Below are 17,894 nucleotides of genomic sequence, written 5' to 3' on the forward strand. Positions count from 1 at the left end.
AAAGACCAATGACTAATCTTTTCGCCATGAAAATAGAACTCAAAGTGGATTCCCCTGTTTACTGTTTGGTATAAATAAAAGTGAGAGTGTTTAGGTAAAAGTGCTGAATCGACTAGATTATAAATAACGAATACTAATTGTTATTTCAATCTGACCTTGTATCGAAAATCGCCACATTGATGTGGTAATATAGGTCAATCGTACTTATTATAAACAAACGAATTTGTTTTACCAAAGACATTTAATTATTAAAAGAATTTGTCTTAATAAGATGATTACTGAGATGCAGTGTATCCCAATACACCCCTTTAAAAAATCAGAAGGGTGCCGGCCTAAACAATTTTTTTTCAAACATATTTAAAATTACTTTTCTGCCTTTTTGAGTTATTTTAAACAACAAGGTCTCTTGTCATATATCTGAAAAATTGATAGTTTTCGAGTTACCACCGATTAAAATTTGGAAAATGGGAAAATAATTTTCGATACGTGAAAACTCATATGAAAATTATTAGTTTTCAGACGTTTTTCAAAAAAATGTTGAACAATTTCGCCCAGCACCCTTCTGATTTGTTTATAGGGTATATTTTTTAACAAGAATCCGCAAAGAAATCGAATCAGAACGACCAGACACAGGCAGCATTAAATCTGGACCCGGAAGTCGAAAAGAATGTGCCTTACAGAGTAGACGTGGTTTTGCGGTGCTGCGATTAAGTATTGGAATATGTGGTAAACGTGCACGTATAATTTTGAAAATTTGTCTGTAAGTGGAAGTTATGACCACGGACGTAAATACATAGATACATAGAAATATTTTTAGCTGATTTTTAGCTGATTTGCAGTAAGTTTTTATAAAGTTTGTTTTGTTAAAATGGGTAGAGATGGTAATAGAAGTCAAAGTGGTAAGGGAGAGGATGAATTGCACTCAGTAGTTAAAGACCTTGTTGTTAAATTGTGCACAGCAGATGAGTTTATCCTCAAGCTTACCGAAACTATAACTGGGATTATCGAAGAGAAATATAACGAAAAAATTGCCAAACTTGAAGAAGAAAATCAAAGTATTGTTAGAAAACTTCAGCAGCAGGAAGAGACAATCAAATCTCTTGTTAATCACCAAAAGAAACAGGAACAAATGGGGAGAAGCACCAACCTTAGAATTTATGGAGTTCCTGAACCATCGGGTCCTGAAAATTTGTCTAAAACTATGCTTGCTATATTTACAACTACAATGCATCTGGAATTAGATGAAAGAAGTATAGAGTTCTGCTATCGACTGAACAAGAAAGAAACCCACAAAAGTAGACCAGTTTTGGTGAAATTTTCTCAAATTATTATAAAAATGTTGTTTACAAAAATAAAAGGTCACTGAAGTCTACAAATATAATAATTCGAGAGGATTTAACGAGAGAGCAGCTAAATATTGTAACGGAGGCAGTGAAAAAAATTAATGGTTCAGGTGTGGTTTGGACAAATTATGGTCAAGTTTACGTCAAACTGAATGGTCAACAAAATGGTAGAAGAATCAGCTCACTGGAGGATGTCGCTAAACTACTTACTTAGTATATAATGTATTATTATTATTCTCTATTTAATGGCTTTTGAAATTAACAGATAGAATCATGATGTTTGTTATTTTTATCTTTTACGAGCATAACAATGTTAAGGATTATATTTGCAGCATTTGACCAATTGAGTTGTTCCCGTTACTAGATTTTTATCTAGGTGGAACAAAAACTACAAGAACTACAATTTTTTGTTTAAGTTAGATATCGTTTGTTTTGGTATTGTTTTAATTTCGAACTCGAGCATTTAAATTGTTTAAAATAAAACAAAATGTTTAAAGTAGGTTGCTGTAATGCAAGATCATTAGTACCTTCATTGCAAAATATTAAACAAATAGTTTCGGATAATTCTTTAGATATTCTTTTAATATGTGAAACATGGTTGAAATATAGTATTGTTGATGACCAATTAAATTTTAATAATTATAAATTATACCGGGCGGATAGAAATTGCAGAGGTAAAGGAATATGTATATATGTTGGAGATGGATTGCGTTGTGAACCACTTATAAGTAGGCAGGATTATATCTGGGAACAGTTATGGATTAAAATTACGGTTCATAAAAAACATTTGGAATAGGTGTAATATATAGACCTCATGAAAAAAATTTAAATTCTTTTCTGGATGAGTTTGAAAATTGTCTAATTGATATTGGACCAACTGTAGATGAAATAATTTGTATGGGTGATTTTAATTTAGACTTGTTTGACTATGACAATAGTAGTGTTAAGAATTTTTATTCAATTTTAGAATCACTGAATTATTGTCAATTGATAGACGTTCCTACTAGAGTCACTGCTACATCTGCAACACTTCTAGATTATGTAATAGTACAAAAAGGAACTGCAGTGGAGGGGGGTGTCATACATCATAACATCTCAGATCACTCTATTGTTTATTGTAAGGTAAATGTAGGTGGTACATCGCAACAATCTAAAATGTGTACATATAGAAGCTTTAAAAATTTTAATCAAGAATCCTTTCAGGCTGATTTGTTTAATACATTTTTCAGAATATATGACCAGGAAAATATTGATGCAAAAATATCGTACTTAGTTAATTGTTTAAATAATTTATTTGATAGACATATTCCCATAGTTACCTCTAGAGTCACTAAAGCCAGAGCACCATGGATGACATATGTCATCAAAATTATGATGAACGAGAGGGACAAAGCTTTAAGCAAATTTAAAAGGACTAGATTACAGAGACATTTAGATTTTTATAGACAAATGCGTAACTTTACTAATCAGGCTATTGAGAGAGAAAAAAAGGCATACTTTATACATCAATTCAATAATAATTCATCAAAAGAAATGTGGAAGACACTAAAGTTGAATAAATTTCTTCCCGATAAAAATAAAAATATTCCAGAGGATTTAAAAAAGCCTAACGATCTAAATAATTTTTTTATAAAATCTGTTCCTAATAAAAAACCACCCCAACATCTTTTAAATTTTTATAATAATAATAGATTACTCAATGAAAACTTTAAATTTAAGGAAATTAATGACTTGTTTGTTTTTAAGACCATATCAGATATAAAAACGAATGCGAGAGGGTGTGATGGTATAAATATTAAATTAATTAAACTTTGTTGTCCTCATATCGTACCTTACATTACACATATTATAAATTATTGTTTAACAGAGAATGTCTGTCCGGCGATGTGGAAGAGGGCAGTTGTGAGGGTATTGCCGAAGAAACAAAATCCAAAAGAAATGAAAGACTTGCGAGGTATCAGTATTTTACCTACTTTATCCAAAGTATTGGAAAGAGCTATGGAAATTCCAATAAAGGAATATATACAAAAATTTTCTCTTTTACCTGACGTTCAATCTGGATTTCGCAAAGGCTTTAGTTGCACAACTGCACTTTTGCATATTGTCGATGACATACTTACGGCTATAGATGACAGAAAATGTACTATATTGATTTTATTAGATTTTAGCAGAGCTTTTGACACTATTAACCATGAATTAATGATAAGCATTTTAAAGTATTTAGGATTTTCCTATGATGCGTTGTTACTTATAATAAGCTATTTGGAAGGGCACAACAGCATGTTAATATAGAAGGTCAAAATTCAAACTCTTTGAATATTAATTCAGGAGTTCCACAAGGCTCAATATTGGGTCCTTTATTATTTTCTCTATATACTTCTAATCTTCTCTCTAAGCTTCAGTCATGCCAAGCTCATTTATATGCTGATGACACTCAGCTCTACTACAGTTTCCCAATCGAAAATTTAAAAAACGCTAATGATCTGATTAATGCCGATTTAAAAAGATTTGTAGAAGTTGCTTTAAACCATTGCCTATGCATCAATTCCAGTAAATCAAACATATTAATATTTGGGCCAAAAAATCAAAGGGAATTAGTTTTACCATCAATCCAAATCCAAATTCAGGATTCAATTCTTGATGTTGTTGATGTGGCAAAGAATTTGGGTGTATTAATGGATTCAGAGTTAAGATTCGAAAAACATATAAATAAATTGATACAGCGTGCCTACGCTTCAATTAAGATTATATACGGTAATCGACATTTTCTACCATTTAATGTTAAGAAAGTTTTGTGTGAATCTCTTGTACTTTCAAATTTTAATTATGCTGACGCTCTTTACGGTCCTAATTTAGCCACTCACTACAAGAATAAAATTCAAAAAGTTCAAAATTCCTGTCTAAGACTCATATTTGGCATTCGCAGAAGACAAAGGGTTTCACATAAAATTAAGGAAATTGAGTGGCTGAATATGGAAAATAGAAGGGTACATCATACAGTCTGTCTTTATCATAAAATAATTCTAACAAAAAAACCGTCTTATCTTCATCGTAAAATCACGTATCGAACGGACATACACAACTTAAATATTAGATATAAAGGTTTGCTGGCAATACCGAAATTTAAAACAGAGATATTTAGAAGGTCTTTTAGGTATCAGGTATGTCATTTGTATAATTCATTACCATCAACAATAAAAGTATTAAACATTGGGCAGTTTAAATCCAAATCTAGAGACTATTTGTTTATTTCTCAATCATAATTTTGGTTCTGGACGAACATAATGCTCGAGCTCGAATAAATTGGTAAATGAAACGAAATTATTGTTGTTTTTATAATGGCACTATATAGATAAGTTTTTTTTTTCTTTTTCGGGTTAAGTGGAAGAACATTTTCTGTAAATGGCGACATTTCAGAAAATGAATTTCGCCCTTTATTTCTGAAAATAATATATTATGTTTTATATAAAAATGTACATTTCTATATTGAAGAAATAATAAAGACGATATTATTATTATTATTATTATTAAGTGTCATAGGTTTTCGAAACGGACCCTCAGGGAAACTAATTAGTGACCCCTGATATATGGTACACAGACAGCTACAGGGAAACCTTTTTTCTTGTTAGATTTATAATATATTTTCTTATAGATTTCTTGTAGAATATAATTTTGGCAAAAATTAGAAATTGAAATATTTAAACCGAATCGAGGTATCATAAGATAAGTATAAAATTTTATGAAAATTACAAAATCAAAATGTTTTAAAAAACGAGGAAAACGAAAAGTCGCGATAAAAAGTTTACTGTAACAAAACAATTAAAATAATTGAAATAAAATAATAAACAATATTTTAAATCTAAGACTCTTCGTCAAAAGGGTAAAAAAACAATATTTTAAATATAAGATTCTTCGTCAAAAGAAACTGCTTTCTGGTTGCATCGTCGGCTGGTAAATCTCCGGCTTTAACAATTTATAAGCAAGGAGACGACGAGTACATTCTCGTCAGCAGTTTGACGAAGAGCGTTAAATTTAAAATATTGTTTATTATTTTATTTCAATTATTTTTATTGTTTTATTACAGTAAACTTTGTATCTGAGACTTTTATTTTTCCTCGTTTTACGAAAGATGTCGCTGATTTGCGACTCAAAGTTGGAATTGTTGCATTCGCGGTAGTTTCCCTTAAATAGGGCAGGCTGTTGGTATTTGGTTTAGAGTTGTGACTGCATAGTTCCACCGATGACGCCTGAGAGGCAGAAATAGCTATCTGTAGATGGTGGTCCATCTCTGAATCAAATAAAAACAAAAACTGCCTTCCCCCTCAAAATGTTTTCTTTTTATTGTTTCTTTACATGTCTACCACTCCGTTTAAAAAATATTCAGAAAGGTTAAGTGGATTTTTATCTCTAAGATTATGATATCAAATTTGCCCGGTTGAAAGCGAGTTATGGTTTGGTTTTTAAAGAGACACTGGGACCTCTTACCGGACGAGTTCACTACATGAGCTTCTTTTGATTGGCTCTCAAGTGCATATATTACCTTTAACCCTTAATAGTGACGTGAGTGTTTCAGGACATGCAGGTATGGCATACCGTTGACTGTTCTCCTTTGTTTTCAATATGATTGTATCACTGTAGTTGTTTTTTACATTAACTACGGAAGGATTTCCCACACTGGTGTTGTAGAATACCGGGTGTCCACTTATATTTTCCCCCATTTTGACGGCCTATAACTTCTGAACGGCTCAAGATAAAAATATGCGGTTTTCGCTGAAATGTTTTATTTTAGTAAAAGTTTTGTTTGAATTTATTGATTTTTTTATATCGCTTCTAAATAAAAAAGGGCAGATTTTTGAAAAAAAAACGTTGTGGACTTTTTTGAATGAAACACCCAGTATATTTTTTTATAAGTTGAAAGATTCACCTACCCAGCGATATAAAGTTTTCTAAAATGGGTTGTCAAATAACTTAGCAATACATTTTTAAAATTAGAGATGCAATGTGGAAATCACATAACATAATAATATCAATTTGCTTAGTTATTATAATCATAATTATTTTAGTTATGTGATATCCACGTTGCACCTCTTATTTTAAAAGTAAATACTTAGTCATTTAAGAACCGATTTTAAAAAAACTATATATCGTTGGATAGGTGAATAACCGTTCTTTCAATTTACAAAAAAATATACTGGGAGTTCTATTAAAAAAAAGTCAACAACGTTCTTTTCAAAAATCCGCCATTTTTTTTCGTAATTGAAAGTGATATAAAAAAAATGTGTGTGTACTTTGTACGCACGTAAGAAGATATTCTTCTATTATATAGGTAATTCAAAAGAAGTAAATATACTTAACAGGTTATGTGTATTTTATTTAAAAATTAAACTAACTTTCTTATCTACCACTTTCAAAAATTTTTTATTAAAACAACCAAAAATAAAAAAAAATGAATCGCCCAGGATTCGAACCCGCGTCCTTCCAATCTCGGAGCTAACGCCCTACCAACTACTCCAGCGAGGTCCTTGTAATTGACATGTAAGTTTCGGATATAATTACACAACACGGCGACAAATAGTGTAAAAATGTTATGCCTACATAATATTTTATTATTTTATTACAGAGAAACACAAATCCAAAAACACAAGAATTATGATAAATACATTCACTAAAAACACTAATATATTCTTTTAATGACTTATTTGCACGATTACAGATACATACATACCTATCTTAAAATATTATGTGCGCAGGCGCGCAGATTTATGTACAATTTTACCCTCAATCGAATCGCGCCTAAAGAAGAATATCTTCAAAAATTCAATTCAGTCAAACAAAACTTTTGCTAAAATAAAATATTTCAGCGAAAACCGCATATTTTTCTCTTAAGCCGTTTAGAAGTTATACGCAGTTAAAATGACGGAAAATATAAGTGGACACCCGGTATAATAATATATTTATATTTTCAAAAGAAAACTTTTTACCACATAGTGGTGTAAGGCGACACCCGGTATAATAAATACTGCTCCAAATAAAATAAATTTTATTTTTTCAAGACAATTGAAGGGGTGAGTGGATGAAGGGAGTAAGTAACAAAAGTAAGTTTTTGAGAAATTTAACTCCAAAGTTTTATTGCTGGTACTTTTTTATTAATCGATTTTTTAAACCGAATTTTTTTATTCTCACAGGTAGGATATGTGTAAATTTTATTGTAAAAACAAAAATCCCCCCGATTTTTAAAAACTTATTTTAAAAATATATATTTGTACTTACCTCTTTCATCCAAAAACTTTTTTGTGTTAGAAATTATGTCTATGCCAAAATGAAGGGGGTATGTGGACTTACCTCCTTTATCTAGGATAAATATTTGCATTTTCTTTTGAATGGGCGCTATAATCAGGAAAAAAATAACATGGATGTCAAGTAAACACTTATATTTTTGGTTTTACAAAGGAATGACAAACACTGAATTTCTAAGCAGTTTTTGAATCAGTCTAAGGATATTGTACCACCTTCTTAAAATTTTTGTTGCTCTATGACGGCTTCATAATACCACTTATCCCTTTCTGGAATGAAGCAAAGCTGTTCTTTTAGATTGTCTACCTTTTCTTTGCTTAAGGAGCCAGTATTTTGGATATGTCTTGGAATGTTGAGTTCTTCATTTTGAAAGGTGTGTAGTAATCGTAAGACTCCTTGAAAAGGTATGATCCAAAGACATCTACGCAAATCCACTTGATTCCAGTTTTGAAATTAACCTTTTCATTAAGAAGATCTTTTTTCTATTCATTAGTTTCATGGTTTTCATAATATTTTCCGTGTCTCTAAAGTGATGTTGCATGTCTATCACCATATTTTTCTTGGTTGAAGAAACAATCACATCACGATATTCATCAGGGATGTACATGTTTTGATGTTGCTTTAGTCGTTTCTCAATACGTCCAAATGCTCTATCCGAGTCTAAGTACAAGTGTCCTACCTCTGGAAACTTGTGCTCAATCGTTTTGAAGATGCCTTTGCCCACTTTGCCATCATTCATAATCTCATTTTCAGTTTCTTCACTCACCACTTCCTTATTGATATTGCCCTCCTCATTTCCATCCTCATCTGATTCGATATCATCTTTCTCATTTTCATTAGGAACGTATTCATCTCTTGATTCATCACTAAATAATGATGAAAGGCTTTCATCATCTGAATCAAGTTTTTCTCCGTAATCTAAAACAGAACATTAGCATAAGCCTAAATTTGCCTGGTTTAATTTCAGCTGTTAAGAAAAACAAAACATTAGTTATTAATCTGGTCTGCTGATTTAAGTCCCTATTGACAGTCAATGATTAACAGAAAATAATTCATGTTAAATAAGCTAACTACCACATTTGAAGGCATCAATCACGTGGGTCGGATAGTGTAATTGGTTAAGACACTCGCCCAGAGTGAGACATCCGGGTTCTAATACCACCTTACCATTTCATTAGATTTTTTTAACTAGCCCATTGTTCAAATATGTATCTCTAATGTACTTACGTAGTTTTTTGTAAACTCCATGTTTGTTTTTATTGGATGGTCTTGTACGTTCTGTACCTTGGTTCTTCAGTTCTAGTTCATCAGAATGATTCTGATAATTTGAGCTACAAGGTTGAATGGAGATACTAGAGCCATCCCGTAGGTTTTTATGTTCTTTGGCTATATTTGAATCTGAAAAAAATGATATCACTAATGTTGCCGTTTTATTATGATATTGAATTTTAAATTAAGCGCTTAATGAAAATATGATTTTATCAATACTAATGGATTTTTATTGATTTACAAAATTCGGTGTCATTAAAAGCATTCTAGTAGGCTTACAGCCCAAATAACCTTTTTGTAAACAACAGCATAGGACGTGCCAATGCTTTGCAAGTTACATAGGCCTAGACTTAGATTGTAGGCTAGACGTAATATAAAAGCTTGGCTTATCTTTAAATAAATGAAAATAAATCAATTAAAATTAATATTTTGCAAAATACTTGAAACTACTAACGAATAATATTTACCTTTTATCTTGGTTTCATTATCACCAACTTCTTCTGTAATAGTGGATTCCTGTTGTAATTGCTGTAAAGCCAAGTCTGCCAAAAATTTTCCCCTGGAACTAGTCATAATAAATCACTTTATAACTAATCAAATAAACTAAAACAGCTAAGAACACTAACACAAGCAGTAGCGAGGGTTGCACTTGCACATAACCTAAAAACTTTAATTTGTTGTCATCTGATGTCAGCTGACGAATCCATGAAGGAGGTATGTCACAATTTTTATTCTCTGTGGTATGGATGAAGGAGGTAAGTACTTTATCTTGTTACTTACCTCCTTCATTCACTAGATATTTAAAGTAGTATGGTCAATTACCTCCTTCATACGCTGGCTATCTCAGTTATTTTAAATCATAGAAGGCTAAGGATAAGTGGAAAATTTAATTTAGCACTTACCACCTTCATCCATGCGAATAACTCATTTTCTTAAAATATGTCACTTACTCCCTTCATCCACTCACCCCTTCAATTATGAACACATGCATAATTTTAAAAAATGGTGGAGGTTCTTACAAAATCCTTTATAAACCGAATTACAAAAAAACTTGGGTATTAGCAACTAAAACATAGTAAAATAATATTAAAAAAAGTTGAAAGTAGAACAACTGGATGAACTTGTTGCCGTACTAATAGAGAAAGATTACACTGGACTTCTTTTAACTACAGAAACGTAAACACTGACATGCGGTACATGATACCGCAAAAAAACTTTATGTCACCGTAGCTCAAAGACTAAGCCATACTACTGCTTGAGAGCACATACAATTACACATCACTTGATGGTCCACAGTTGGTGTTCTAGGAATCTTTTATAACACACGTTTTACAATATAATATAATATTTTCGGCGCGGTATGGCATACCGCATATCATTGGTTGAGAGTTAATTATTACTCTTTTCTCTATTGTACTAAATCTCATTTAAATAATGTCTAAATTTAAATATATGTCTATTCAAAAAAAAAATAATACGATCTACTAAGTCTTTTTTTTGTTCTAGAATGTGGAAGAAGCGTTAGAAGATCGAGACAACCTAGAGCCGAGGTACTGGGAAGAATTATCAATGGAAAGCAAAGTATTCGTGGGGCGTGGCCATGGCAAGTAAGCATTTTTACCTAAGTTATCAAGAGAGCATAGAAAACAATTCTATAGAATTATGTAGAAAGTTCAAAATTTGTATAAATTAATCTATGTTTTAATTTACTTCTTTTAAACAACCAAAATGCCAAAAAACATATGTACCTACTGTAGGGCGCATGATTTAAAGACTTGGTAATGTAGGATATTATGCTGTATTGAGTTTGGACCAGACTTTGTGATATGTAGCAATATTTAGCCAACCGTTTAAAAGCCACACATAAAGAAAGCTACAGTCGGAAAAATGAAAGATTACCCATTAACGATCACATCAATTACTTATTTTGTATTTACTGTCTTTTTCTATAAAAAAACAAACGTTTATTATAGAAAAAGACAGCAAATAAAAAATAAGTGATTGATGTGATCGTTCATGGGTACCTAATCTTTCATTTTTCCGACTGTAATTATTACTTCCTGAAATACAACAAAAAGTTGCCATCCTTGTAGACAGCAATACAAATATATTTGTTGTTGTTTGTATCCCCTACTCACACAGAATTATAATAATTGAGCATTTGACACTTACCAAAAATTTTTCTTTCCCTTATTTATCTTCACCCCATTATGGGAGATCGTGATCAAAGCATTAATTGATAAAAACAATTATGATTTGTCGTCAAAACAACTTGTCTGATTTGGACATATACAATGAATGGATGAACAGAACGAAATACTAAAATAGCAACCAGATGGAAAGTGAAAATGAGGTAAACCGAGACAAATTTGGAGCGAACGAATAGACAAACAGCTGAGAGAAAGGAACATAGAAGAGTACCTATTAGGTCTGGATCCCGCATAAAAAAAAAGTTGATTAATAACAAGCTGAAAATTTGTTAATAGCTTAACAATGTCTAGTCGGTGGAACAAGTTAAAAATTTGGAACGTCAGACTACGAAAACGTCAATTGTATTTGGTCGGACAGAACTTCCAATTGATTTGTTACCCTTTCATTAAACTCTCATGCAAAAATGAGACTGCTATTAATAACCAACATGATTCCTGTCATTTTACATGTTCTTCGTGTTCCACTCATTAAAATTTAAACATATATTACATACATGTAGATAAACACCAGTCTGATTTTTGCATGAGAGTTTAATAAAAGGGCAACAAATCAATTGGAAGTTCTGTCCGACAAAATATATCTGACGTTTTCGTAGTCTGACGTTCCAAATTTTTAACCTGTTCCACCATTAAAACTTCCCGTGTTCCAGTGTTCCCATATATCAAAGTTTGTCGGACTAGACACCGTTAAACTATTAACAAATTTTCAGCTTGCTATTAATCAACTTTTTTTTCTTATGCGGGATCCAGACCAATATGAAACAAGAGGATGAAATGACAATTGGAAGTCGGAAAATTGCGAGAAACGTTATATTATAAACCGACATAAGAGCAGGCAACGAAAGCAGCGAGAATATCTGGTTTCCTGAGGGATATAATTTGGCGGAATAAATATATGAGCACCGAAAGCAAAGTCCGCATTTATAAGACATGTGTTAGACCCGTACTGACATACGCAGCTGAGACAAGGGCCGAGACAACAAAGACCAAACAAATAATGAGAACAACAGAGATGAAAATCCTAAGATCCATAAGAGGTATCACACTCAGAGATAGAATACGAAACGAAGACACATTGAGAGAGCTAGGCGTTCAAGACCTAGTGAGATAGACAAGAGCGCGACGACGCATGTGGAGAGACCACGTAGATTGGATGCACCCAGAACGTATGGCGCATTGGGCGAAAAGACAGAAGCCCAACACCAAGCGACCCATAGGAAGACCCAAAAAACGATGGTACGAGAGTTGGAGCTCCGGATCGCAGCAAAGACTGTAACAGAAGAAACAGGATATAGTCCTATTACAAGAAGAAGAAGAAGAAGAAGAAGAAGAAGAAGAAGATAAACCAACATGCACTATCGATGTACGGTACTATAAGAAGAAGGAAGATGAAATTAGTCATGCCTGAGGGGTATTTTTAACAAGACGGTGGTCCTCTATCAATTATTTACTTGTTGGTCAATCGTCAGAATAACATTTTACACGGGCATGGACTGGGAGGAGAGACAGCAAGAAACGGCCTCCTAGGTTACCAGATTTGTCCCCTGGATTTTTATAGGGACATCTAAAAACGAAGAAACTTAAAGAACTCCACCCATATCTTTAGAATATTTAGGTTGATGACGAACAACTCCGCAAGTAATGATAGAACGTTTCATCAAAACCTCTATTATTTTACGGAGGCTGGAGGTCATATAAATATATAAGCTGTACACTCCCGTGGAAGTTGTAGTTGTAGCACTTTTCTTCTAATCTGCCTCTTCAAAGCTTCTGGTGTGTCTCCGTTTCCATCACTACTTTTCTCCGCTCATTTCAGTATCGTTATCGACTAGCTGTTTCCATCTTGCTTTTGGTCTGCCTCGTGCTCTTGTCTCAGGGGGTATCCAGTTGGCAATAACTTTAATGGGATCATCTTCACTTTTTCTACCTATATGACCATACCAACTCATTATTCGTGCTTTTGCTTCGTTCACTATGTTTTCTCCTTCCATCCATTGTTCTATTTCGTGGTTCATCCAGGGTCTTATTTCGTTTTCATTTAGTACTTTTGTTCCCAGAATGTTGCACATTATTTTTTTTTTCAAATACTTTCAGCTGTTCTTCTTCTTTTAACGTTAGGGTGTTGGTTTCTATGGCATACATTACCACTGGCCTTATGGTAGTCTTATATGGTAGTCTTATTCGCATCTTTGTATTTCTGCTTAATTTTTTATCTTTTATTATTTTTTTATTTTGTGGTAAGCTCTATTTCCTGTTTGTAGTTTATGTTTCAGGTATATCCTTTCATTATTTCTACTAAAAATCGTTCCCAGGTATTTGATGTATCTACTTCTTTAAATCTGTAATTATAATAATAATATAATAATAATAATAATAGACTGCTCGGAAAAAAGACTGCTCGGAAAGATTGAATTACTGCGTAGGGATATTGGTCAAGTCACAGAATATATACGAGGTGTAAGAAGTACAAGAGTCATCAGAAGAGCTGAAGAAATAATACGGAATACTCCCAGACACTCAAGATTCGATCCAGAAAACAACACAGCCCAACAGTGCCTAGATACATTAAAACAAAGACTCTCAGTTTATTCAGGACGACTAAGAAGGTACAAAGTGAGTAACAACCGAAAATCCGACAATGCCCTTTTTGAGACTGCTGAGAAGGCGTTCTATCGAAAACTCAATTCCACCGTAGACAATCTCGATAAGTCTTACCCAAGCCAAGAAGAAATTCATGAGTTTTGGGGAAATCAACTTTCCACACCAGCTTCTCTTAACAACAATGCTGGATGGATAGAAGATACGGCACAGAACTGCCAACACTACACTACTACTCTCTACGAACCCTTCACCACTGAAGAAGTCTCAAATATCATCAAAGAGCTTCATAACTGGAAATCTCCTGGACCAGACGGAGTTCAAAACTTTTGGCTCAAGAAGTTTTGGAGTACTCATGAATGCTTATCAACACTAATTAATCATGTTATTTCTAATCCGCAGGATATACCATCATTCCTAACTCAGGGAACCACTTATTTAATACCGAAGGATCAAAATAACACCCAAGATCCAGCAAAATATCGCCCAATTACTTGTCTTCCAACTTTGTATAAATTGGTCACATCCTGTGTAGCCCGGCGTATCTACCAACACTGTGCTCTGAACAATATCATAGAGCCTCAACAGAAAGGATGCGCTAAGGGTTCCATGGGTTGCAAAGAACAACTTATCATCGACTCAGTCATTTCTAATCAAGCATATTCCAAAAAGAGGAACCTATTTACTGCTTTTATTGATTACAAGAAGGCCTTTGATTCAGTGCCGCATGAATGGCTTATAGATATATTGAGAATATATAAAGTCGATGATAATATAGTGACCTTTTTACAACATATAATGACAGAGTGGAAAACTAGAATTCACCTTCAAATACCTGGTGAAAGTAACATCGAAACTGAAAATATCGCAATCAGCCGGGGCCTGTTTCAAGGAGATTCGTTGAGTCCTCTGTGGTTCTGTCTAGCTATGAACCCACTATCTCAGCTATTGAACTCCACAGATGCAGGTTTTAGCATCAAAAATAACAACAATGTGGTGGCGAAGCTTAATCATTTATTGTACATGGATGATTTGAAATTAATGGCTTCCACTCGAGACCAACTCGACGAGATGCTAAAAACTGTAGAAACTTTTTCTAATGATATTAGTATGCACTTTGGACTAGACAAGTGCCGTATTTTAAATATAGTCAGAGGAAAAGTACAGCCCGGAGGATTCGATATGCAAAATGGCCAGAACATCGAGGCCATGGGTGAAAACGATATGTATAAATATCTTGGAGTAAAGCAGGCGCGGAAAATTGACCATAAACAAATGAAAACAGAGATAACTACTGAGTTTATACGAAGGGTAAAACAGCTGCTTCGCTCACACCTTAACAGTAGAAATTTGTTTAAGGCACTAAACACCTACGCATGTTCCGCGCTTAGCTACTCATTTGGTATTGTTAAGTGGACAAAAACAGATATAGATGCTCTTCAGCGAAAAGTGCGAACACACCTCACAAAGGCACAAAAACACCATCCTAAAAGTGCAGTAGAAAGAACAACATTACCACGGAATCTAGGAGGAAGAGGACTTATGGATATAGGTGAGCAATTAGATAAACAAATTGCTAATTTAAGAACTTATTTTCAGATGCAGGCTGAGACATCTACTCTTCATCGCGCTATCTGCGCAGTAGATGACACAACACCGATCAAACTGAGGGAACCAGAAATGCGCATAAACCACCTTACTAAGGACGAAAAAGTGCGCGCCTGGATGGGTAAACCTCTGCACGGGCGGCATCCCAATGAGGTCAGCCAAGATTACGTCGACAATATAGCGTCGAACTACTGGTTGACATCAGGAAAGATGTTCTCTGAAACGGAAGGTTCATTACTGGCCATTCAGGATCAGGTTATACCAACGAGAAATTACCTGAAATATATCATCAAAGACCCTCAGGTTCAAAACGACAGATGCCGATATGGATGTCAAGCCCAAGAAACCATCCAACATCTTACAGGGGGCTGCCAGGCATTTTCTGCAACTGAATACAAGGAACGGCATGATGCAGTAGGAAAAATCCTTCATCAAGAGATAGCTATCAAGCTGGGACTTCTCCAAACAGACCATCTCCCGTATTATCAATACGTTCCTGAGAGTATGCTTGAGGATGGCAACTAAAAGCTATACTGGGACCGCACTGTGCTCACAGACCAAACAGTGGCACACAATAGACCAGATCTCGTACTAGTTAATAAATTAACAAGACAAACAACAGTAATTGATGTGGCGATACCTAACAACAATAATCTACGTAGTAAATTCACTGAAAAGATCGCCAAGTACAGAGATCTAGAAATTCAAATACGAAGGCAATGGAGAATGCAAAGTACCCAGACGATACCGATTATCATGTCTACTACTGGAGTCATTCCGAAGACCCTCCTCGAAAGCATAAAAAAGCTGGGTCTGAATGAACATCTTTATAAGACCATGCAGAAAGCAGTACTACTCGCAACAGCCAGATGTGTACGGAAATTTTTGGGAGATACACCTGCGTACCAAGTCACCTAGGGCTCGATAACACGGAAAGAGTCCCACCAGAGCTCAATCCTTTTGATACCGTAGGTATCTGGGATGAGTCAATTTTCCCCTTAGAGGGAGTGTGAGCCGTATGGCTAAATCTGGATAATAATAGATATATAATAATTATATATTATCGTTTGTGTTATTTTTGTTTTCTTGAATCTGCTTGAGTTCTTGTACTTTCTTTTTTCCATATTTATGCCAAGTCCTCGTCTTCTTGCTCCTTTTTCTATTTCAGAGAATGCCTTAATTATGATCTTTTGTCCCGGGCTAACGATATCATCTGCGTAACCTTCTATTTGTACTGCATTTTTATTAATTATTCCGTTGTTTGTTACTTCTTTTATTGCACAATCTAGAGCTGTAATAAATAACTCAGTTGACATGACATGATTCAAAGACATACTTTGTCTGACTTCGTTTTGGACCCTAATCTTTTATGTTGTCTTTTGATCTAAATCTACTACTACTGTAGTAGCGAGCGAAAATTAGACCTGTAAACACGTATAGCAATCAATAAAGAGTTCTATCGAAAAGTGTAGTCGCATATTATTTTAATTTGCTAAAGTAATATTTTATAGCAACGTATACTCACGGTAAACTAATCGTGGGTCAAACCATTGTTTGATTCATATAAACAATGATTTGACCCACGATTAGTTTACTGTGAGTATACGTTGCTATAAAATATTACTTTAGCAAATTAAAATAATATGCGACGACACTTTTCGATAGAACTCTTTATTGATTGCTATACGTGTTTACAGGTCTAATTTTCGCTCGCCTCTTTCATTGTCATTTTTATTAACTGTATTATTTTGCCTGGTATTTTTATGCGTGTTAGATCTTCTATTAGTTCTCCTCTGTTTAGTTTATCGAAGGCCTGTTTAAATTCCACAAAAAACATATGCAATTCCATGTTGTCTTCATATGCTTTTTCCATGATTTGTCTTATTAAGGTATCTGAAGGTAAAATCGCCAAGCTAAGGTTTAGAATTTTTTTGTTGGATAGTGGGTCATATTAAAAACGATGTCACGACTTGAGCTGTTCAATGAACTACTTGAAATTACGTAGAATCCACTAAAAAAATAATTTGAGTATTTTTACACATTCACTAGACAATTTAAAAAAAAAAGGCATCTTTGGCGATATTTCCAACCCTTGTTGGCAATATCGCCAACCTATTATTTCGAATGCAATACGGTCTACCAATTGAACAATATACTTCAAAATGATATATTTGCTGAAAAATATCAATAAGTAAGTATGTAAGAACAATAAAATTTTTGTACCATAATCTGGAGTGGTTAGCATATCTGAAAATGAAGTGTCATGTTTTTCTTCATCTGATGTTTCCATCTCACTTAACTCTATATCATCAGAATCACTGTTGCTTGTCCATGACTCTACGGCAGAGCGCTTTTTAATTTTTCCAACCTTCGACGTATCTGGAGAAAGTTGCCAAGGCAACCAAAACTCCAAGAAGGGTTGGTAACGCCAAAGCGTTATTACCATCTATTGGACTTGGCGATATTACCGACATGCACATAAATTGTTTGTAATTTGGTTTTCGAAGATAAGCAAAACTATCTAAAAAATCTGAATGCATCATTTTATTCCTTGGGAAACAAAGTACAAATC

General features: G+C 33.7%; 1 protein-coding gene across 1 annotated transcript in view; it reads left to right on the forward strand.

Moving 5' to 3' along the window:
* Positions 1-17,894, forward strand: part of LOC114329502 (chymotrypsin-like elastase family member 2A) — a 137,891-nt gene that overhangs the window by 46,598 nt on the left and 73,399 nt on the right. Inside the window, exon 2 of the mRNA XM_028278633.2 lies at positions 10,413-10,513. Within this exon, the coding sequence (XP_028134434.1) occupies positions 10,413-10,513 (101 nt within the window). The remainder of the gene's footprint in view (positions 1-10,412; positions 10,514-17,894) is intronic.

This window comes from Diabrotica virgifera, chromosome 1 (assembly GCF_917563875.1).
Source record: "Diabrotica virgifera virgifera chromosome 1, PGI_DIABVI_V3a".
In the NCBI taxonomy this organism is placed as follows: domain Eukaryota; kingdom Metazoa; phylum Arthropoda; class Insecta; order Coleoptera; family Chrysomelidae; genus Diabrotica; species Diabrotica virgifera.